This window comes from Drosophila montana, unplaced genomic scaffold (genome assembly GCF_035044405.1).
Source record: "Drosophila montana isolate Dmon_TW-CO22-7 unplaced genomic scaffold, ASM3504440v1 contig_920_1, whole genome shotgun sequence".
Taxonomy (NCBI): Eukaryota; Metazoa; Arthropoda; class Insecta; order Diptera; family Drosophilidae; genus Drosophila; species Drosophila montana.
In genome coordinates this window covers 999,673-1,023,530 of record NW_026999206.1, presented here as the reverse complement: position 1 = coordinate 1,023,530, position 23,858 = coordinate 999,673, and the positions used below count along the sequence as shown (strand labels likewise).

The 23,858-nt window shown below is 39.1% G+C and overlaps 2 protein-coding genes across 4 annotated transcripts; one reads left to right on the top strand and one right to left on the bottom strand.

Moving 5' to 3' along the window:
- Positions 1–931: 931 nt before the first annotated feature.
- hec (hector) lies at positions 932–23,487 on the top strand. 2 transcript variants are annotated; one of them, XM_064699356.1, is made up of 10 exons: positions 932–1,025; positions 17,439–17,594; positions 18,176–18,500; positions 20,071–20,161; positions 20,217–20,308; positions 20,375–20,501; positions 20,571–20,672; positions 21,464–21,582; positions 22,357–22,430; positions 22,494–23,487. In XM_064699356.1, exons 1-10 carry the CDS (start codon positions 1,007–1,009, stop codon positions 22,871–22,873), a joined length of 1,485 nt encoding a protein of 494 aa, XP_064555426.1. In that variant the 5' UTR covers positions 932–1,006; the 3' UTR covers positions 22,874–23,487. The 2 variants fall into 2 exon arrangements, with proteins under 2 accessions (XP_064555426.1, XP_064555427.1); XM_064699357.1 differs by lacking the exon at positions 932–1,025 and adding an exon at positions 12,265–12,444.
- On the bottom strand, positions 9,109–10,209 carry LOC135440281 (mucin-7). Of its 2 annotated transcripts, XM_064699367.1 has the most exons (3): positions 9,767–10,209; positions 9,495–9,736; positions 9,109–9,383 (listed from the first exon to the last, which is right to left on the bottom strand). In XM_064699367.1, exons 1-3 carry the CDS (start codon positions 10,167–10,169, stop codon positions 9,231–9,233), a joined length of 798 nt encoding a protein of 265 aa, XP_064555437.1. In that variant the 5' UTR covers positions 10,170–10,209; the 3' UTR covers positions 9,109–9,230. The 2 variants fall into 2 exon arrangements, with proteins under 2 accessions (XP_064555437.1, XP_064555436.1); XM_064699366.1 differs by having other exon boundaries at positions 9,495–10,209.
- Positions 23,488–23,858: the final 371 nt, after the last annotated feature.

The following is a 23,858-nucleotide window of genomic DNA, read 5'->3' as shown; positions in this document are numbered from 1 at the left end:
TGTGTCAAAAGTTCAAACAAGATCATGTTACAATATACAAAAGCAAGCAACGCACACTGGTGCGTTCACTTGTGTATTATCGCTGAAATGACCTTTCAAGATGTCAGTTGAAATAAATAAAACGTGAGTTGGGTGAAAAAGTGATTGATTGTAGAGCAAGTCGTTTATGAGCTCATAATTGTTATACATACATTAAAAGAGTTCAGGCCTTGAGTTAATATTAACTGAAACACTTTTGGACTGGGCTAAGGAGTCTCTTCAGTGGACCTACTGTAATTGCTATTAAGGCAAAAGTACCTTAGTTGAGAAAAATACACAATATTGTAGGCATTACATTATGGGTAGTAAAAACACAGATGGTATAACACTCACATAGATTTTCATAAATACATCTCATTTAAGATCTTGACTAAGAACATGTAGGCACACATTACTACTTAGTATACCGACTATCAAAAGTAATACATGTAGAAAAGCTGTCATTGCGAGTCAATTTTTATATTAATCTGTTCAAAGCAATCATAAATTCACAGCAGGTTCAATATTGATTCATTCTCAAGCCTTTAAATAAAAATGTTTAGCATGTCTCTCGGACTGTGTGCCACTGTGCGTATAACTTAATTGCTATCGCATCAATTAGAACAGCCCTCGTATAACAGTTAGCACTGCTTGCTGGCTAACTTGTAGGATAAGCCGTAGGAGCCAGGAGGAACACTTCGAGTTGGCGCTCAGCTTTGCGGCGGCTTCACTTACCAACTCGAAGCCGTTGCGAGCGGTCGTCGCAGCTGCGGCAGCAGGAATTTTCTTTTCATACAGTTATTTTTTGTTTTTTTTTTTGGCGCGATTTCAAGTGAAAATCAAACAGAGAACAACAACAAAAAGAGAAATAGTATTATAAATATAATTGAAAATCAAGTGAGCCATTGTATATGTTAATATATTTAATGATATAGCGCAGAAATTCAGATTTTCTTTAAACAGAAACAGCCAAACGTCTTTGCCGCACATGGCCCTCCTGCGAGCAGGTAAGTGTCCGGATTGGATTTGTGTAGCTAATACGGAAGTATTTGTTGCCAAAAATAGACTTCATTTAAATCCTATTAAATTTCGGATGCCATTGATTGGTCACGCGCTAATCCAAAAACTAAATAAGCGAATTCTCATCAAGCTAACAGATCCGAATTAAAGAACATTTCCCCTCACGTATGCTTGTAACACGATACGTGGAATAGATTGCAGGCCACATTTAAGTGCAATATCCTCTCAAGTGCTGGCGACGAAGCCCCAAAACGATTGAAATTTCATGTCAATGCATTTATGATTTATTCACGCAACGCCTTTTATAGCTCCGCCCGTATATTCCTGCCTGTGTGTGTGTGTTGAGCAAATAAAATATAAAAAATAAAAATTGAAATCAAAAATAATATTCCCTCTCTCCCCTCTCCCCTCTCTCTTTGTCGCCCTCTCTGCTTCGTATTTGCACAAGGCATGTAAATAAACGTTGAAAATCTATCGGCCGTTGCGTATACGCCACATTGACCCCTCCTGATAGCCAAACATGTTTATTTTTTGGTGCGACTTTGCTGCGGTCTACTGATTCGATTAGCTGCCTAACCGCTGCATAGCCGCCGCTTTAGGCACGCCCCCACCACACACCACACGCCACCCACCGCCGCCGCCTGCCAACATTATGCCGCAGCGCTGTGGCACAACATCTGGAGGCAGTCACGTGTAGGCAAAATTCAATGGCCGTCAGCGACGTTTGTTAATTGTATAACTTTGAGTTGTATTTAGTGGTACCTTTGCCCCTTTATCTGCACCTACTCCTGCTCCTGCCGCTACCCCAGCTGCAGGTAAATTCAATTGGCTTTTGTTCTGCTCCCTTTGTCCACATTTGTTTTTGGCCATTTCTCTTCATTCATTCATTGAGCGCTTTTTGTGACACTTTTCGCATTGCGTTTATTTGTTGCATTGAAGAAAAGCGATTCTCGAAGTCTTTTGCATTGCGCGTGATAAATGCCTTTTTTCTCCTCAAATACACCTACGTTGGGTATTCTGCACGGGCCCTGATGTGAATGAACCCTCAACGGAGGCAATTCTCGGGTTGATATAGAAATTTTAATAAATTTCAATATTGGAATATATTATCACCAGACAATATATAATTATAATTATTATTATTATTTTTGGAATAAATTATTATTTATCTTTTATCAATTATTATTATTTATCATTAATCATTACTAATTGCTCATTAATCACACATCATAAACAATGTTTATTCATCTTTGATATATCATTAATCATTAAACATTATTTATTATTTATATTTATTATTTAATATATTACTAATATTTATATCATTATATCCATATGCCTTAGATAATGAACAGGATTAATGACAAGCTTACAGGGTATCCAATGTACATCAACCGAAAGCGAGCTGTTTTCTTGTGTTCACTTGTTATTTGTTTTTGTGAACTTGCCACGCGCCATAGTGGAGGCAGTGCTGCTCATTAGAATTCCCACAGTCGTTCTTCACTTACACACACGCACACACACACACACACACACACACACACACACACACACACACACACACACACGCACGCACACACACACAAACAGTGCAAACATTTGCATACATGATGCCAAAGCAAATGATAGTTCTGTATGAATATTGGTCAAGCCAGAAATTGTGGCTATAACACGCCATTAACTGCTTGAGAAGGATTGAAAAGGTATTTTCTGCAAAAGCCAATCGAGTACATTAAAGTTAGGTTAAGTTGTATAATGTTAGGTTAGGTTAGCTCGAGTAAGGTTAGGTTAGCTCATGTTCATTTCAAGACATAATAAACGCACAGGAAATCACTCGAAATGCATTTTCCATATGTGTTGAACGAGATCGGGCCCTTGAGTCGACCCCGAAATGCGTCACTAATAAGGCCAAAGGCCGTTTGGCCCCTGGCCAGGCACGTTCTAAGGAGCGCACGACCTGTTTTGTCAGACCTGTCTCCTATGTCAATTTTGGCTCAAGTGCTGTCGCTTCAACTGTGCCGGGGCTTGTTTCTTATTCTTCTTTTTTTTTTTTAATAGCATAATTTGTGGCGTGCTGGTTTTGGGGGCTGATGAATTTAGCAGTGGCTCAGCGCACTGCGCCGTCTGCAACAACGGCTCACGGTTTTATTATAGCCCTCTTTTGGTTGCTTATTAAATTTTTATGCCTGCACAAACAGCAGCAGGCATGTTGCAAGAAATGGACACTGGATTGAATTTCATTGCCGTGAACGTCGCCGACGTCGACACTGCCTCCCATTGCTGCCACACACACACACTCACACACACACTCGCACACGCACCTACATTAAGTATACAAATTTGGTAATTTGTCATGTATATTTAATTTGTTATTTTTTTTTGCGACTCAACTACTCGGCTCGACTACTCTTACCTCAGCAGCTGTCAGCGTGGCCCATATTCTTCAGTTTAAATCATATTCCACTTGAAATGTTTCCCTGTGCCACGCCCACTCTCATTTTGTGTGTTAATTATATATTGTTCTTAATCAGCAGCTCCGCCGATATGCGACTGTCGGTGCGACTGAGTATATCCGAAAGAAAGAACTTGGACAAATTATACCAAAAGTAAGATATACTATACGAGAAACTACCCCTAACAAGCTTTGGGTATTTAGCTCTTAGAATCTGCGAGTTATGGTTATATTACAAGACGATCATGCTACGATTATATGTTTAACATAAAAAATGTTTTGGTGTCAATTAAAGACAATTTACTTTTGTGAGTGTGTGTACGTGTTTGTGCATGTATGCATGCATGTATTTGTACACATATATATATGTATATATGCAATTTTATGCTGGTTTTGGTGACCTTTTCTAGCTATTGGCATATGAGTAGGATCTCACATATTATTACGGGTCGAGCATATTTTATTTTTCTAACAAAAATTGCAGTTTCTTTCATTTTATATTAGTTTTGCATTAATTAATCATTTCTTTATGTTATTCTTAAGCTTGCAAGTTGAACAATTAACATATCCTTTGCTTGTTAATTGATTTTCAAGGGTAATTTCTCTATCCCGGTTGCTCTCCCTCTGCCCTTCCGATTGGTTTTAGCTGCAATAAGAAATCAACTGGGTGTTAAGCTAATTTATGGCTGCCTGTTGGAGCCATAAAGCCGATTAGGAATTCATGACTTGCTTCCTGTGCAAATTGAAGTCAATTTTCTGGCTGGCGAATTATAAGAGGCTTGCGGCCAGTTGGCAACTGCCACATGTGCAATGCCCCTTAGGTGTGGCAGGTAGCTGTCATAAATTGTGCTACATTTGTGGCAGTTTAATCGATTCATTTGATTTCCGGCATCAGCGCTCTCACACACACACACACACACACACACACACACACACCGACGAACCCATATGGAGTCAAGAGCCAAACACTTTGGGCCAAGTTCAAGTAATCAAAGCCAATAAAAATAACAAACACATTTTTATGCCCATCCGCCACCATTCCGCTGATTTGGATTAATTGTAAACAAAAACAACAACAATAACAACAACGACAACGGGGCGAATACGCAATGCTATAAGCCAATTTCACGGCCATAAATATCAATTGAAAGTGAAAAGAATGAAATCAAAATCAAATTCTTTGAGCCGGGCAACGTGCCTCGTGTCGGCCTGCGCTTTGATTTATGCCCTATGAAATTTAAATAAAATATTTGCCCAGCTAAGCAAATTTATGAAAATTCATACAAGACCCAGCTGCATGCTGTCGTCGTCTAAATACCCTTACAGAATGAACATAAATTCATTTAAATGCCTTCTAAATACTGTCAACAAGTAGAAAGTACTTGAGCGTGCTCAAGTTGAATGTTTATATATAGATGTTGATATCAGCATACTTTTTTTACACATCTCTAAGCATTAATGGCTGAAGAGTATAAGAACAGAATACATGTTTTCATTTAACTAATTTTTTCGAAACTATGGCTCCCATAGTTTTATGGCACCTACAAAATGTATTCGATCAATTTTAACTTAGTTGTGGAACATTATTTATAAGATATCAGATATGAATCGGATCCTGCAACATCTAAAGACTTCTATACCTAGCTTTGTCATATCAGATCAGCAATATATGTTGTTCTCACATACGAAATTGGAAATACCTTTTCAATGCTTTCTGCCCCATTTATAAATGAATTTATATCGGGTATCAACTACTTTAATTCAAAATTGGTATCGCCATGCAGTCTTGGATACAATCGGAAACTAAATGAAAATTCATAAGGCTGCAACAAAATTATAAATACCCCTGCGGATAGAGTATAGCAAGAATATGTTGATTTATGTGACTTGCTAGCTTGTCGATAACCGGCTTAAGATGCCGCCTTTGCCAACAACAACAACAACAACAGCAACAACAACAACAACAACAACGATAACAACAGCAACAACAATGGGCAAAATGTAAGCCGCGTAGGCGGAACAATTGGCCAAATTGATAGCCAGTTATCGATGGTGGCCAAAATCCCAGCTGTCTTTTAAATTTCAACGTTTCACGATTTGTTTTCCGCTTTGGCTTCAATATTCATTTTTCGTTGTTTACCGCCGGCGACTGGCTAGGTGTGAGAAAAACTAAAAACACTTTTCATGCTTTTTCTTCATATTCTTTTTACACGCCTTTTTACTCTAACAATAGGGCATATGCGTTTTGTTTGCTAATGAGAGGCATCAATTTACAAAAAGACACATAAAACATGTCTCTCTGATTATTCAACATTATATTGATTTACTTGATTGCATATATAAATCAAAAGGACTCCAGCCATAACGATAATTGTGATTGATGTATCAGCTTTTATAGAACTATGTCTGCTCAGGCTCAAATTGTCTCAACACAAATCCTTATTCATACTTTGATACATAGAATAGTACATATGATGTAAATATGCACTACCCCAAAAATTCATAGATCCACGCACACATTGGCATTAAGTGAAGGGAGACGGGCATATAATGCGAGAAAAAGGGAGAGGAAGATATATACTGTAGAAAGAAACTGTAAGAGATTAAAGTGAAGTTAGTTTATGAGTAGAGACAAACTTTATTCCATTGGCACAAAAAGTTTTTAATTTAATGCTTATAATCAAGGTATGTAAACCCATAAGAGGGCATTACAAAAACTTGATTTAACTTGCAGCTTTAAACTTGGCCTGCGTTTGCAATAAATACATGCACACATATACATACATACATGTATACAGAGACATATATACACGCATACATACATACACATACGTACATACATTTATGCATGCATACATACATACGTACATACGTATATACATACATACATACATACCTACATACGCACATACATACATACATGCATACTTACATACATACATGCATACTTATATACATACATACATACATGCATACTTACATACATACATGCATGCATACACACATACATGCATGCATACACACATATACACATTTATATATGTACAAATACATGCATTCATACATGCACAATGCACAAACACGTACACACACTCACAAAAGTAACTTTTCTTTAATAGACACCAAAACATTTTAGCATGAGAATCTCTAGGGCTGACTTGCATTTATGAGAATCGCATAGAAAGGTATTTAAAAATACGTGTTAATAACTTGCAGCGCAGCTTAATGTTTCTCTGTCTGTGTCACACAAATCTATATATGCATTATACATACACACACATTCATACTCATGTACATATATGTATACACACCTGCACACATACATGCATAAACACAAATACCCCTACATTTATACAACAGAGAGGTTAGGGTATTTAAAGCATCGGCTTGCCTGTTCCGCCTATTTCTCATTTAATTTTCCCATTTTCGCAAAACTTTTAATGAATGAAACATAATGGCAGCTTCTGGCGGGGCGGGCGGCTTGATGGCAAATCAACTTGCAACCAATCTGAATTAAATTCAATTAAAAATATTTTCAACAAATTAAAAAGAGTTGCAAACGCCAAAAAAAAAAGGCAGCAAGAGAAGAACGTGATGCAAATGACATTGAATAAAAATGAACTACGCTCGAGTTATTTATATTTGTCTTTTCCATTTCAGTGTTATGTTCGTAAGCCAATTGTGAATAACAAAATTCTAACTCTAAATAGTTAGTTTGTTCTCGGCGAATATTAACAGGCAGATAAACGAAATTGAAGAGGAATTATTTGTAATAAAATAGACAATTAAAATGAATGAAAGTGGGGCTAGATACCAAAGATTGACAGACAGAAGTTGCACACGACTAATTGGACAGTGGAGGACGAAATAAAGTGACTATGGAGAGCGAGAAAGTAAAAAGAGTTGTTCTTGTGCAATATACAGGCTAGGAGTTGAGCTGTAAATGACACAGACAGGGTTCTTTTTAAGCATGCGAACAGGTTAAGTGACCATGGAGGACATACATTGCCAAATAAAACTAAAGTGACAATGGAGAAGCCAACTGCTGAGCCAAGAAAGCGTTTATATACTAGTTATAAAAAGAATGTACACAAATAGCTACAGTAACAGATATGCAAGATTAAAGTGAACATGGAGAACGCATGCGTAAAATTCAAGTGAAAATGGAGGACGAAAAACATCATTATTTAATTAAAACATAGCTTGGATACATTGGTTGTCGAGTGGCAATCAAGTGGGTCAGTATGGACAGCGGAATACAATTGAAGTGACAATGACGGGGCGTCTGCTTACGTTAAACATAGACATACATAGACAAAACGAAAAAGTAGGAATATCTTCAGCACGTCGAACATTTAATACCCTTGTAGACAATACCTTGAGAATAATAAAGCTAAATGCTAAGTTTGACGAAACTATCGCGAAATACAGAATATTTTGCCATATACAAAACCTACCTTTCGACCGATCTTTCCCATATGGCAGCTATATGATATGGTGGCCCGATTTTGATAGGATTTTGCATATATGTACGGAGTACAGTGAGTCTGCCAAATGCGGAGTTTAGTCAAGATATCTTGAAAAACAAAAGGTTTTCCATGCGTGAGCCTACTGTTCGACCGATCGTTTCTTTGCCAGCTATATGATATAGTGGCCCGATTCCGGTTCCGACTTATGTACTACCTGCTACTGCAAGACGGATCCATTTAATATTTCAAGAAGATAGCATTAAAACTGAGCGACTAATTCGTATAGAACGTGACAGACAGACGGACGGACGGACGGACAAACGTGGCTATATAAACTCGCCTGTTGATACTGATCTATAACATATATTTTTTATGGGGTTGGAAATGTCTCCTTCTATGCGTTACACATTGCATGGCATAGTTATAATAGCCTTTACAAGGACTTAAAATTGAAATTAAATGTAAATGACACTTGGTTAAATAATAAAAACAAAACCCAAACTCTTTTGTCGCACTTGAGCCCGACGCAAATAGAAAAATAAATTAATCTTAAGATACCTGAAATGATATTAGGCCAAAAATCAGCACAAGGCACAGTCAAAACAATTTCAATGTAAATTGTTGGGTGTGTGGGTGTAGGTGTGAGTGGGTGTAGGTGTGTGTGTGCGCGCGTGTAAAGTGTTGCCTTTGGCAGCAGCTAGAGCCATGGCGTATCCCTAATTTCCGCTATGGCATGGATGGAGAGAGAGAGAGAGAGAGAGAGAGAAAAAGGAAACCCAAGCCTCAAACTTTTTTGAATGCTGCTCCATTGTCAATTTTTTATTATTATTTTTTTTTTTGTAAAGCTTTTTAATGCCATTTATTGTTGGCAGATAAGCACGAACAATGCCTAGGAAAATAAACGCAAATAGAACCCAACATAGAAAATTGAATATGGAAATAAAAGAGAGAGAAAAAAACGATGCGAAAGAGAAAAACAATTGCGTAGCATGTCAAACAATGGCAAACACCTGTTCGTATGGAAAATGTACTTTGATAATTATCATACTATTTATATCATAATTATCACAAGTGGAGCGATCCATCGAAATCGGTGTTCTGCGTGGTTTTCCCAATTACAATATTATGATTTAATAAAATAGAGTTCTTTATTGCCCTTTAATGATTGCTTTAGTATGGTTAATGGAACACACTTCATATAGCACTTGCCATGCTTACGATTAGTATTTAGCTATGCATAAACAAAAACTTCGAGACCCGAAACGTTTCAATTAGATTGTTAGACAGCCCGACACATTCAAGAGGGAGCTGCCAGCCTGGCCCAAAGTGATCGAGTAGATATTGCCGACGGTACAGCTCGGATCGATTGCAACGCTCAAGATCTGGATACCAGCAGCGGTCACAACCAGCGTAAGCGGACTTATCTGCAAGAGAGTAAAGTGCGAAAAACGTTTACGAATGAGTAGAAAATACACGAAAGCGCAAAACTGAGCGTGTGAGAAAGCGAGAGAGAGCAAGAGAGAGCTGTTGCTTACGGGTGCTACTGTTGTAGGCGCAACTGTTGTTGGTGCAACTGTTGTAGGCGCAACTGTTGTGGGCGCGACTGTAGTGGGGGCGACTGTTGTGGGCGCAACTGTAGTGGGGGCGACTGTTGTAGGCGCGACTGTTGTGGGCGCGACTGTAGTGGGGGCGACTGTTGTGGGCGCGACTGTAGTGGGGGCGACTGTTGTGGGCGCGACTGTTGTGGGCGCGACTGTCGTAGGCGCTGCAGTAGTAGGCGCTGCAGTAATTGGCGCAGCAGTAGTAGGCGCAGCAGTAGTAGGCGCAGCTGTAGTAGGCGCTGCTGTAGTGGGCGCTTCAGTCGCACCTGTTGCAGCAGTCGTGGGCGCCGCTGTATAGGCAGGCGGATAAGCCGGATAGGATCCCATGGCGGGCTTCATATACGAGCCGGGCGCTTCGGCAACGGCCCTGGCTCCATTGGGTCCGCTGGCCGAGGCGTACGCATACGATCTGGCGCCAGATCCCGATGCGGCGTTGTACTGCGAGCTGCCATAGGTCGAGCCCGTGTCACTGTACAGGTAATCCAGCTGCACGCTGCCCACCGGCACGCCATACTGGCCGAAGGTATAGTCGTCGTAGGACTCGCCATAATACTGGGCAACGGCCACAAAGGCCAGGCTGGCGAGCAGGCAGAGGCTGAGCGCTGACATCTTAAATCGGTTGGATTGGTTGGGTGATTGGGTGGTTGGGTGGTTGCTGTGGGTCGCTGACGTTTGTCACTGATGTCTGGTTGGCCGCACCGCCGCCTTATATGAGGCAGCGCAGGTGGCACTGCTGCAGCGGCTGGCCAGCGGATGACGCTGCGCGCTCGCCATTGTCCGAGCACTCACATAATCGTTCTATCGGCGCACGTGACTCATTGTCTGCCGCTCCGCTTTGGCCCGGCTAACAAACTTACTTTCCATAATTCTTTCTGCATGCCGCTTTATCTGGCACCTACGTGCGTTTCACCAGCTCTTTGCGAGTTATATGCCAATTATGACATAACAAAAATATAAAGAAAAATATTGTGAGAAATAACAACAAATAAATAAAAAATTAAAAACAAACAAATTACTCTTTCTAGCCCCCGCAAGTTTTTATCTTTTCTGAATATTTTTATTGTTTTTTCAAATTTTAGACTAACAATCAATAGAGCATATCAATTTTTATTTTTATTTTTTAGTTTTGGACTAGCACAATTCTAATACATTGTTCCTTTCGAACAGTGTTGAAAAGTTACAAGAAGCATTAATTGGAAATAGTATTTGCATGCCTTGAAGCTCAGAATGAAGTCTCAAGCAGCTGCTATACAACATTGATTTGTTGTCTGTAGATCTCATCTCTAAATCAGTACAGGAATATAGTCGAAAACATGATATTATTAAGAGCAAGGCTGCAAATCGGACTTGAACCGAACTTATTTGAAAAAGTAATTATAAGTTGTTTTCTCTGTTGATAAAAACAACCCAATCGCAACCTGAACACAAAACATATAAATAAGAAACGTTTGAGAGACCCATCATTTATCTAACCATATTTGGCAGCTGTGGATTTTGGTGAAAAGACAGCTGCATGAGGCGAAACTTAAGCAAGGAAGTTGGCTTGAACCGTGAATCGAACCAGCAAGAAAATTTTGTTCGACTTGCAGCCCTGACTAACAGTACAGGATACAGCTAGAAACTATCAACCTACCAACTTCAGGCTTCAACTACTCGACCCATAAACAAGGCAGGGATTCGTACCTGAACCCGTGTGGCTCTGTTGCCTTAAAGAGTGCGTCACTTAGGTAGCTCCAATTCCAACAGTGTCCTTGGATAACAATCATTTCCATACACGCTGAACATTGCAACAGAATTGCTCTTCAATTGTTTCGTATAAGTAATAGGCAAATTAAAATCAGATTTTGTGATGTAAGTGTTAGTTGTCTGTCGTGCTGAAAGCTTTCAGCAAGGCTATGTCGGTAAGAAGCTTAATCCAATTACCAGATGCCAAGGTGCACTCTTGCCCCCCTCTCCCTTTCCCTCTACCCATCACTCTGTTTTGAGATTGTCTTGGTCCACTTTATGATTTGTTGTTGCCATTGTCATCAAACTCTGAACAAGATGTAAGCCACAACAGCTGTGCGCATTTCGTGTTGCGCTTCAACGAGCTGCTTGAAGGGGGCGGGGCTGAAAGTCTGTTGTAGCCAACTGAAGAGAACTGTTTAAAATTCATTTGCAGCCAACAATTCATATGAGCCCAGAACACGACGCTTCTGCAGCTGGCAAATCAGTCAGAGTCCTGGCCGACCGCCTGCCTGCCAGCTCCATCTTTTGTCAAGTGCCACAAACACAATTAGCGTGCTAACCTCAAAAATACCCTGTAAACCGTTTCAGAGTATATTCACTGTACCATACTTCTGGCAATACATGGTTCATAGTTCATTTCCAACATTTTATGATGCGTCTCTTACACTCTTTAAGGGCAAAGGGTATAACACACACACACACATCACACGCGAACACACGCGAACACACGCCATAGTTTTGCTGCAACTTGTTGCTCAGCGCAGAGCCCACTGCTTGCTTAAGTGTCGGCAAAGCAGTTTGCCAGGCTTTCGCACAGTTACAGTGGGCGCAACTGGGGCGAACTGTTCAGTGGGTGGGTTGGGTAGGTTTGGAAGGGGAGAGAGAGAGAGAGAGAGAGTTGGGCTGGTTGTGATGGACAGCTTCGCTGTGGCCAGCGGCACACTTCGGCCGGCTCATTTGGCCAGTTGAGGCGCGGGTGAGCAGACGCTTTCGTCGGCGAGCATTCAGTTGCGGGACTTGTGATGTGTTTTTGGCGCCAGATAAATTTCGAATAATTTGTATAAATAAATAAGCGAACAGCGGGCGCAGCGCGTTAATTAAACAAAACAAAAACCAAGCAAAAGAAACGGCAACAAGCAAACATTTTTCACGCCATGTAAGTCTTTTTCCGCAAGGGAAAACCGAGTCGCGCTAGATGTATTATGCATGCTGTGTACCCATATATATATTAAATCATACGCACATTTAAATTTGTTTTCATTTTTTCTCTTTTTTTTTTTTTGATGTGCGAAAAGTAAAACAAATATGATTCGAAAATATTTCAATATAAGACTAGGTAAATTTATATTGATTATCAAAATTTGTGTAAGAAATTAAATTTTTTTCCGACGCGGTTGAGTTTGTTTTTTTTTGTGCACAACAAGAAGAAAAACACTTAACCAACTTTGATTAGCTGCAAATTATAGCCGAAATTCCAGCTAAATAAATGAACAGCAACAAAACAAAAAAAATAAAATAAAAAACTGCCATGCTAGCAGCTAATCAGGCGGCTAAGTGGAAAACTTTCTGCACGGCACCGTAGGGTGCAAAACCATATTTGTGGGCATTATTCGTAACTTCAGAGCTCAATCAGTTTATGGAGATCTGAACTTCATATCCTTCAAAACTAGCCTATTGAAACCTGGCATGTGAGGCATTTTATACATCAAAAGTATACGATTTAAGGGCAACTCTCTTTTATGTAGAGCCTTGAAAACTAAATTCATGCTGATCGGCCTTTGCCCAAAAAAACGTTTGATCAGCTAACAGTCCGTCAAAGTTATATATATATATAAATAAATATATTAATATATTTAGAATTTATGACGAATTCAATTATGGATAATCATCTTTGATGCCCGTTTGCAAATTATTTAAGCAAAAAACAAAACGAAAGCAAATAAAATTGCGATCAAATCGATTGTTAACAGAATTTTCTTACATATAAAAGACAAGCTTTCAGGATTGTGTGCCATGGTGCGCTGTGAAAGAACAGTTTGGTCAGGCAATGAGCCAGAAAATGTGCGCGCACACACACACACACATACACACATAGAGCATAATTGCATTAAGTGACCCATACACACACACACAAAAACACACACATACACACACCCATAGCAATCGACTGGAGGCAATTCGCAATAGCTAAACTCATTTATTATTATAATTGCTTTAAAAAAACACACACACACTTACACACTTACAGTAGCAAAATTTGTTGCATGACCAAATTGTGTTGCCAATTCTGCTGGCTCTTTCTGTGTATGTGTGTGTGTGTGTGTGTGGTACTGTGTGTTGTGTTTCGATTTCCGTTGCAGAGCTACTTGCGCCGCCAGCATCATTTACCACATAAACATTAACATTAACTAGGCGACACTCAGCCGACTCAGCGACATGCCTCACCCCGCCAGCCCCTCTCTCGCACACACACACACACACACACACACACACTTACACAAATTGTGTCCATGTTGAGCAGTAAACAGCAAGCGGCAACAATTCATCATCAGAGTATTCAGTATCCAGCCATATGTACATATAATTATTTCAGCTCAATCCCCGCCAATAGTATCGATTGCTCCTTTATTGTCCCTCATATTATCCAAGTATTCCTAGCTAGCGGCCATTTTTCTTCGCCGTATTTTGTTTTTCTACCATTTTTGGCAAACATCAATTTCAATTGGAGTTTAATTTATGCAGCGTCACATTTTTTGTGCGAGTCCAACAGCAGCCATTTGGCTACATGATTTTAATTATGTCGCTCATTAATTATCCATATTTATCAGTATTTATGTATTCATTTCCTGTTCAACAAATTTTGCATTTAATTGAGTTCCAAATCACAAGCTGAGTAACTATTTGCCAACATCAAAACTTAAAACACTTCTCGGAATCTTGGCTCAATTATTTGAGCTTTCAATTTATATTTTCCTTTAGTTTTTCAACACTTTGAATGTTACTTTCTATGCGACTTCCATTTTCCTGTATAGTTCTTTTAGCAATTATTTTCCTCTTCAAATTTCACAATAATACAAATTTTTACTTTGGTCACTTTTCTCCTTTGCTATCACGCTTTTTCTTGGTTAGATCATTCGACAATTTCTTAAATTTGACCTTATTCTTGCGATTATACACTTTTTCGGCCTCAAATTATTTTTTATGAATGCTATTGCTCTATAATTTTCAAAGCGTTCTCCATGTTCACTTTTCATGTGAATGCACGCAACTCGCAATTGATTAAATTTTCTAAATGCGCTTTTCCCGATCTGTTCGCTTCCATCCAAGACGAGCTGTCCACTAGGCAATTAGCCTGGCTGGCCTCAAGGCTTATGCTCCCGGCTGCTACACGAATATACAATTATCCATCGAGATTTCTATATTAGCAGACGCAATTAGCTGGCCACAATACGTGGACGGGCTGCGTTGCAACAGCCTGTTGCACGTGGCGTATACGCGATGTCGCTGTCGCATTAATTGTGCAGGAACATGGAGCAGATGAGTAAGCAGCTGCCGCTCCCTGACAGCAGCAAACTGGCATTTGAACTGATGGGCCAGCTAATTGCCATACAGCTCCAACAACAGCAGCAACTAAAACCACAACAATAACAGCAGCAACAATAAAACAAGCAACAAAGTCTCATAATTCAATTACATTGCTTGAGCTACTTGCAATTGGCTGCATTTAAAGACGCCAAAGGTTTGCTGGCCTTTAAATTAGTTCTCTTCGCATTCGAATGTACACGAGTTGCCGGTAAGCACAATTGCTTAATATTTGAACTTTGTTAGATTAATGTGCACATGGAGGACACAACAGTCAATAACTGGGACAAATCTTTCGTATGCTAACATGCAAATATTGAAATATATATTAACTGAATAACAGAGCTTCGCCTTACATATTTGCAGTTCTTCACTCATTTTCCGACCAAGAAAAATTGCAACCCATTTTCATGCATGGAATGCCCATCTCCCATGGATGCAAAACAAAACAGTTTCATGTGACAGTTTTCCGCTCATTTCCCGAACTTGTGTGTGGAATGTTTAAACACGTTAAAATACAAATTCTGTACAAGGAGATGTGCAGCTAAAACTAAGCTATACAGACATATGAATTGTAGCTCGTTCGCCTGCTCCATGAGTTGGCGAATATTCTGCTTTGAATTAGCATTAAAGCAATATATTTACTTGCAAATAAAGTGACCATGGAGGTTTTATCAGTACAAGGGGTAATATGATAACTTTGAAGAAGTACATGTTTCATAAAGACACCATCTGCCCTTTCCACTCGCCAAAGAACTAGCTTCAACTTTGACAAACACAAAAATATGTGTGCGTACTTTATATACCCTGTGCTCACAAAAGGGCTTAGATGATAAGGTATATATGCTCATATATGTAATTGACAGAAGGTGGCATGTTTGATAAAGATGATGAGGGCCGGAAATAAATAAACAATCAAAAAAATGCGATTGTTTACACTTTGAAAACAATTGCCAAAGTAACTTTAAAACTGTATAATTTAAATTATGGTTTTCAAATTGTTATAAAGTTATAAAGTTACATATGAGGTCATGATATCTCGGTCAACTTTTTACTTCTAATTCTAGCTTTAGAACTAGGCGAGGCCAGACTCTCAATGCATAAACTATAAAGTCCTTTCTAAATTAATCGTTATATACATATCAAATATTTCTCAACAATGGGAAGTTATATCAGCAAATCGTTCAGTCGCTCTCTCTCTCTCTCTCTCTCTCTCTCTCTCTCTCTCTCTCTCTCTCTCTTCCTCTCTCTAAGTCTCTCCATCAGCTCTGGCACTTCTTGTGTTGAGTACAGGGTATTTGCTAGTCGTGCACTTGACAGCACCTTAACGCAATCATAGTTGTTATTCCAAAGTTAGTTGCCGCAACATATCCATATTATTCCAACTGCCTGGCAGCTGGCAAAAGTATAAATGAAGCATACGTCATGTTGGCCGTGACTTGTAGAATTTTAGTTTTGGGTTTTTGGGTTTAGCAATGCATTAACCAAATTGCCGCAGACTGTAGAGCGTGTGTGTGTGTGTGTGTGTGTGGGAGTGTGTGGGAGCGTGTGATTGTATTCGTTAGATTGTTAGTGTTAAAACTCAATCAAGTGGAATGAGTTTTGATTAAAAATATAACAAAGTTAGGCAAGAAACTTGCAGGGCTCACTGAAGCAAGTGCCGAGTGCGTGTGTGCCTGTGTGTGTCTGTGTGTGTCTGTGTGTTTTTTGTGTGTGTTGCAGCATCGATCGATGCTGGGTTGTAGAAGTGCAAAGGAGAAATTTAATTACAAACTGAATACCCCGACGGCTAGCGCTGAAACGAACGCTAATTAATTAGACAATGAACGGATTTATTGAAGTGCGTTCCGGCGTGCAGCCCGACGGCCAGGCATTGTCCTTTATGCAGATGAGTGTGTGGCCATGCGTCGCCAGGTCATCAGGACTCCGACATATTGCAATCACAGCCATGGCAGTCAACAATGCCCGAGCGTGTGTGTGGGTCGCTTCTCCCGCCTGAAAAGAGTTGACATATTTTCATTTCATTGCAGCGCCAAGTAAACAAGCTACCTGTGCCAGTGCTAGGATATGTCAGCTCTTTGTTTATTACGTTCTGTATATATACACATTGCATATTGAGGGCTTATTACCAAGAACTTGGCATTAACATATAAATTACCACCGAGCTGTTGACGGCTGCAAATTAGTTTTAAGCCGAATAAGTTCGAGCCCGGAATTCGAATTTAGTTTATACTAAGTAGAAACCAAACCTTAAGTTAAACTTTTTGAATGAGCCTCAACCCCAAAGCAGAAATAAGCTAATTCCCCAATCATGGGATCTAACCATATTTGGATCAAAATTAAATTAATTAATTCTATATAAAAATTCTAAACTGTTTCATTTAGAGCCGAATTTTTGGGTTTCAGAATGAACCAGCGACCTTCTATTTACACACCTATAAATATATGCATATTTATAAAGATTTTCGTGCTCCGTTTTTCGAGGCATAAGTAAATCATCCTTGCACACACGAATGCACAACAAAATAACCAACCAACCAAGACTCCGTTTATTTGTCTCCATTACAGCACTGATTATGGCAACGGCTGCCTATTTTGAGATGACAGTATCGGGGGCTATGCCACCACAGCCGCAGGATAACCTGCGCACATTTCTCAAGCATTTGTATGCCGAGTGCGTCTATCGCTACCAGAATGACACGGCCACAGGCCAACTGGCAACAGGTTTGTTCAATACGCTATTTGAGTTGAAAGCTGCTCAGGTTTCGGTCATCAGCGCTTAGTATTATAAGGTACAGTCACACAGAAAATAATTACGATAACACTGAAGTTGCGACAGACTCAAATACGATTACATACGAGAAAATGAGTTGATATTTCATTTATTGACAATTAAATTACGGTTACATTACATAATGGACATACTCAAAGTATAGTCATACTGAGAAAACAAAGAGTCATAGGAATACGGTATCACTGAAAGCATTATATGAGAATTGATGAAATACGGCCACACTGAAATTACTCAAGCTTACGATCACGTTTCAAATACGGCCACACTGAAGTACGAGCTCACTACGCTGCAAAAATAAATATGAAATCTAACTAAATGAGAGCCTCACTACAAAGACGGTCACACTGAAATGCGGCTATACATTCAATACAGTCACACTTGAATTATAGAATATACCATTTACAACTCGCGCTTGGCAACAAATCGACACTTTTATGAACACATATATGCTTGTATATATTACCCCATCCAACATCCGTTTCCCCTTTACCCCCACCCACCCACTGATTAGAGCCTGGCGATGGTGGGCTGCTGCCGGAGACATACACAACGATACCGCGCTACTTGGAGCAGGCGGTGCTCAATGAGGGCACCATTGATATGCAGGATGTGGATGAGGAGGCGGCCAGCGAGAACGAGCTATATGCCACGGTTCTATCGGCAACAATGGCAACAAATCACCATTCACATAATACAAGTGAAATGGAAACCCTCTATTGTCCCGTGAATTTTGATGGCTATCTGTGCTGGCCACGAACACCAGCTGGCACCGTATTGAGTCAATACTGTCCCGACTTCGTTGAGGGTTTTAATAGCAAGTTTTTGGCACACAAAACGTGAGTTCAATGCAAAATTAAACTTATAATCAAACTACATTTAAAGAGCGCCTAGCCTCAAAGCGTATTGTGTTTATCATAAACACGCACACTATTTAAATTCATATTCCATTCTTAAGCCCAAGTATTTTGTGTTTCCTCATCATATAACATATACTTATATATATGTTGGAAATGGTCACATATAAAATTCAAGCAACGTAGCCTGAGTGGGCTCCTTTCTGACCATTTCATGCCTTAGAAATTGTTTGAATTAAAAATACTTGGGTCATAGAATATATGCATTATAAATACTATATATTTATAAGTTGCAGTTCATAGAACATAGAAATAGGGAAGAGAAGAGCAAGGAGCAAAAACGAAGAACATGACAAGAACATAGAATATAGAATATGGTACATTTAACATAGAACATAGAACATAGAACATAGAACATAAAACATAGAACATAGAACATAGAACATAGAACATAAAACATAGAACATAGAACATAGAACATAGAACATAGAACATAGAACATAGAACATAGAACATAGAACATAGAACATAGAACATAGAACATAGAACATAGAACATAGAACATAGAACATAGAACATAGAACATAGAACATAGAACATAGAACATAGAACATAGAACATAGAACATAGAACATAGAACATAGAACATAGAACATAGAACATAGAACATAGAACATAGAACATAGAACATAGAACATAGAACATAGAACATAGAACATAGAACATAGAACATAGAACATAGAACATAGAACATAGAACATAGAACATAGAACATAGAACATAGAACATAGAACATAGAACATAGAACATAGAACATAGAACATAGAACATAGAACATAGAACATAGAACATAGAACATAGAACATAGAACATAAAACATAAAACATAGAACATAGAACATAGAACATAAAACATAAAACATAAAACATAAAACATAAAACATAGAACATAGAACATACGAAATGGAACATAGAACATAGAACATAGAACATAGAACATAGAACATAGAACATAGAACATAGAACATAGAACATAGAACATAGAACATAGAACATAGAACATAGAACATAGAACATAGAACATAGAACATAGAACATAGAACATAGAACATAGAACATAGAACATAGAACATAGAACATAGCACATAGAACATAGCACATAGAACATAGCACATAGAACATAGAACATAGAACATAGAACATACGAAATGGAACATGAAACATAAACAGATAAACATAGAATGTACATATACCATAAAATGTGAAATGAAAATTTGGGAAGTAGGATATTAAATAAGTTATTTGAGCTACTTTACTCTACTCTACATACGGCGCGAACTGCTTAGGAAGCCAATTGGAACCAGTTCACAATCAATAAAAATCGGATTCATTAAAGCCTATAACCTTTCAAGTTGATTACTCTAGCTACTAAGATATATAAGAAATTAGAATTTTCCAGATACAATCCATATATGAGAGCTGAAAATAAAACAATTTATTTTGAATAATAATAATAATTATTTACCCTTGTATGATGTATGATGTCGGGATAGCTGCTTGGAGAGTGGTTCATGGTTCCGACATCCGGTTAGCAATCAGACCTGGTCCAACTATACCAACTGTGTGGACTATGAGGACTTTCAGGTGAGTCACCGTGCATCCAGATCAAAGCTGTTGTCAAAGTTGATTTGTTTGGCAGTTCCGGCAATTTGTGAACGAGCTGTATGTGAAGGGCTATGCACTGTCGCTCCTGGCGCTGCTCATATCGATTGTCATATTTCTCGGCTTTAAGTACGTACGAGCTGGGCAATTAGCCAGGCTAGCGTATGATGCTGATGCTGATGCTCTATCCTACAGATCCTTGCGCTGCACCCGCATCAGGATACATGTGCATCTGTTTGCCTCCCTGGCCTGCACATGCATCGCCTGGATACTCTGGTATCGTCTGGTCGTTGAGCATACCGAGCAAATAGCCGAAAATCCGGTAAGTGCCCACAGCTGTTGCTCATCCCGTTCTCCCTATACAATTATGCTTTCTCTTCATGTTTTACAGCCCTGGTGCATTGCACTCCACTTGGTGGTGCATTATTTTATGCTGGTCAACTACTTTTGGATGTTCTGCGAGGGTTTGCATCTGCACTTGGTCCTGGTTGTGGTATGTCTTGGTTGGAGCTGCCCCTGCCCCTGCCCCTGGCCTGCCAAATCATATTGCCTGCGTTTTCTTTTGCTTTTCCATTTTCCGTCCATTCACATGCAAATCGCTGTAATTGCTGCACAAGTTTGCTTAGTTTACGAGCAACTGCTGTGAATTCCTGATGAGATTCGCAGCCGCCGCAATTTATGTGAAAGCATCTCTTAAACATTTTCCTTTTCTTTTCTTTTTTATGATTTGCAACTGTTACGCATCGTCATCAAATTGAAATTGCAAATGTCAAGTACCATCGGGAATTTGTATGTGCCCTCTCGAGCGGATCTTATATGAAATATTGTTCGTCTTTCGTTTTTCATTAAACCCAATTAGAACTGCGAACAATTACTTAAGGTGCATTCATTAAATTCCTATCCATTAACGTTTCCATCGAAACTGGATCCTGCGAACGTAAGAGTTTCGCTTGAAACAGAATATAATATTCACATTTTATCGTAATCGCATTTTGCATGGTACTAGTATTTGAGGACCTTTTATGTTTCTCACCAAATATAATTACTTGTTTGTTCGCTTTGATAACGAGATTCATTCTACCTTTAACCTAATTAAAACTGGGAACAAGCTCCTTTCGCATTCAGTACATTTCTATGAAATTGTCTCAGACTTACCTGAAAGTGTTATTCACAATTAATCATAATTCACTTACCACTTAAGCTTTAGGCAACACACTATTGTAGGGTATTCAATGTTCGGCTGGCCAACTTAAGCTTTCATTAACTAATTCACTTGTCTTGCAGGTCTTTGTCAAGGACACGATTGTGATGCGCTGGTTCAAGCTGCTCAGCTGGCTGCTACCTCTCCTGTTTGTACTACCCTATGGCGTTGCCAGACATTTCAGTGCCAACGACAATGCTCAGTGAGTAATGATGAGGGCTTATTCAGATCAGACATACAAAGGCATATATAGATTGAAAAAGCGGCTGAAGCTTTATCCGAAGCTCTAAATAAAACCTTAAGGAATATGCGTTCCTGCTATTCACCAAATTCCACACTTCAATTTGGAAAAGTAGCGTAAAGTGAACATTCTGCATTTTTTATCCGATCATTTAAAGCATATTTGGGCCTTTTCCTAAAAGTAAAAATGGGTGTTAAAGGTTTTTATTCGTTTTAGGCCAGTTTTTTTTAAGCTCTAAGTAAAACCTTAAAGAAATGCGTTTAGTGATTTTCGAGATTCCACACTCAAATGTGGAATATAAGCGGAAAATGTTTGCATTACATTTTGATGTGTTTCAACCAATTATTTAAAGCCTGTTTGGCCTTAAAATGGAAAAGGGTTGTTAACTCTAATGTTGACTTATTCAAATGCTTAAACTTACCTTTTCACGGGTGAGATTTAGATGGAAAAGCAGGCTCTTAATTAAAAGAAAGGAAAACTTTACCCGTACAAAACCGGCTAATGCCAATAGGTTTCAAATAGTTCATGAGTTGATCCGAAATTGTAGATGTCATTAGTCTTTAGCTAGAAAACTTTAAACTTGCTCTAATATAATGGATACTATTTATCAAATAGCAGAACTTAAGCTCACATTAAGTACGCAGTGCGCATATAATTTTTGATACAGGGTATAGGAATATAAAGAACAAAATAAGTTCATATAAAAACTCGATATTGTTGAAACTCCTGTCACAGCTGCTGGATCAATGACAGTTTCTACTTGTGGATCTTCTCGGTGCCCATAACCCTCTCGCTGCTGGCCAGTTTCAGTAAGTATGAGCCGACCTTTAACGACGTAACTATCAACATGCTTGTCATCTCTTTCTATGTAGTCTTTCTTATCAATGTGCTGCGGGTGATTGTGCGCAAGTTGCATCCACAATCGGCACAGCCAGCCCCGCTGGCCATACGCAAGGCGGTGCGTGCCACAATTATTTTGGTGCCACTTTTCGGGCTGCAGCACTTTCTGCTGCCCTATAGACCCGACGCTGGCACCCAGCTGGATCGATTCTATCAGCTGTTGTCGGTGGTGCTGGTCAGCCTGCAGGGCTTTGTTGTCTCATTTCTGTTCTGTTTCGCCAATCATGATGTGACCTTTGCCGTACGCACTCTGTTGAACAAGTGGATGCCCAGCTTTGTCGCACCGCCGCCGGCCGGGAGTAATACTGGACAATTGGCGACAACCACGCCCAGTCGCGAGCTGGGCGTCTAAGCAAAGGCACTGCAACGTGCAGACCCTGGAAATGGCCCAGCTGCGCTTCTAAGTACCACCAAATTAAACCAGCGAGATCCAAGGGGCACCGGCGCATGCCTAACTCCAGATGGTATTGTAGGCATATCAACATTAGAAGGGCAACCACAGATTGTTGGTATTTAATGTCTTGTCTATTATCCATATAAATGTAGCTATACCCATTGTATCCTAATTTTATCCTAGCTGTAGCACTTTTTTTTTTATTAGGTTTTCCAAAACTTAGATATACACGAAAATTCGCATACGTACTCCATGTACCTACATGACAAATGTTTGTGCCAACAAAGCTTACAAAATATATATGCATTATATAAAAGCTATATATATTTATTTACATATAATCGAGTGTTATTTAAACATATATATATAAAGATGTATTATCGGGCATGTTCCAAAATCCATTACGTATTTCCTTCGGATTCCTTTTGAAGGGCATCAGGCTCCCAAAAGCATGCTATATAAATTTGTTTTCTCTGTAATGTGAATGTTTGGAACATGCAGATACAGCATGTTTACTGTATTTACATATTATAATACTTACATATTTACCTAATCAAGCTACAAATTTTAAAAGTATTTACTGGAAATAAACGATGTTATCTGCAATTCTAAAGAGTTTTCTTTGATAGACAAAATGAGTGGGTTAGGTACGTAGATCGTTAATACATTTAATTTAAAATGGATTTAATTTGGTTACACAGCAAAAATAAAAATAAAATAATAACACCGCCTGTACACTGCGAGAAACTCAGTGTGATATTGGGGGGAATATTAGAGTGCGAGGAAGAGCAACATGTAGGTGCACAGAAGGAGAGACTGAAAAGTGCAGAGAGAGAGAGATAAATTCAAAGAGATACACATTGAGATAAAAAGGAAGATAGAGAGAGAGAGATAGCGAAAGAGAGAGCCAGATAGAGATAAGGTGCAATTTTAATAGAAAGAT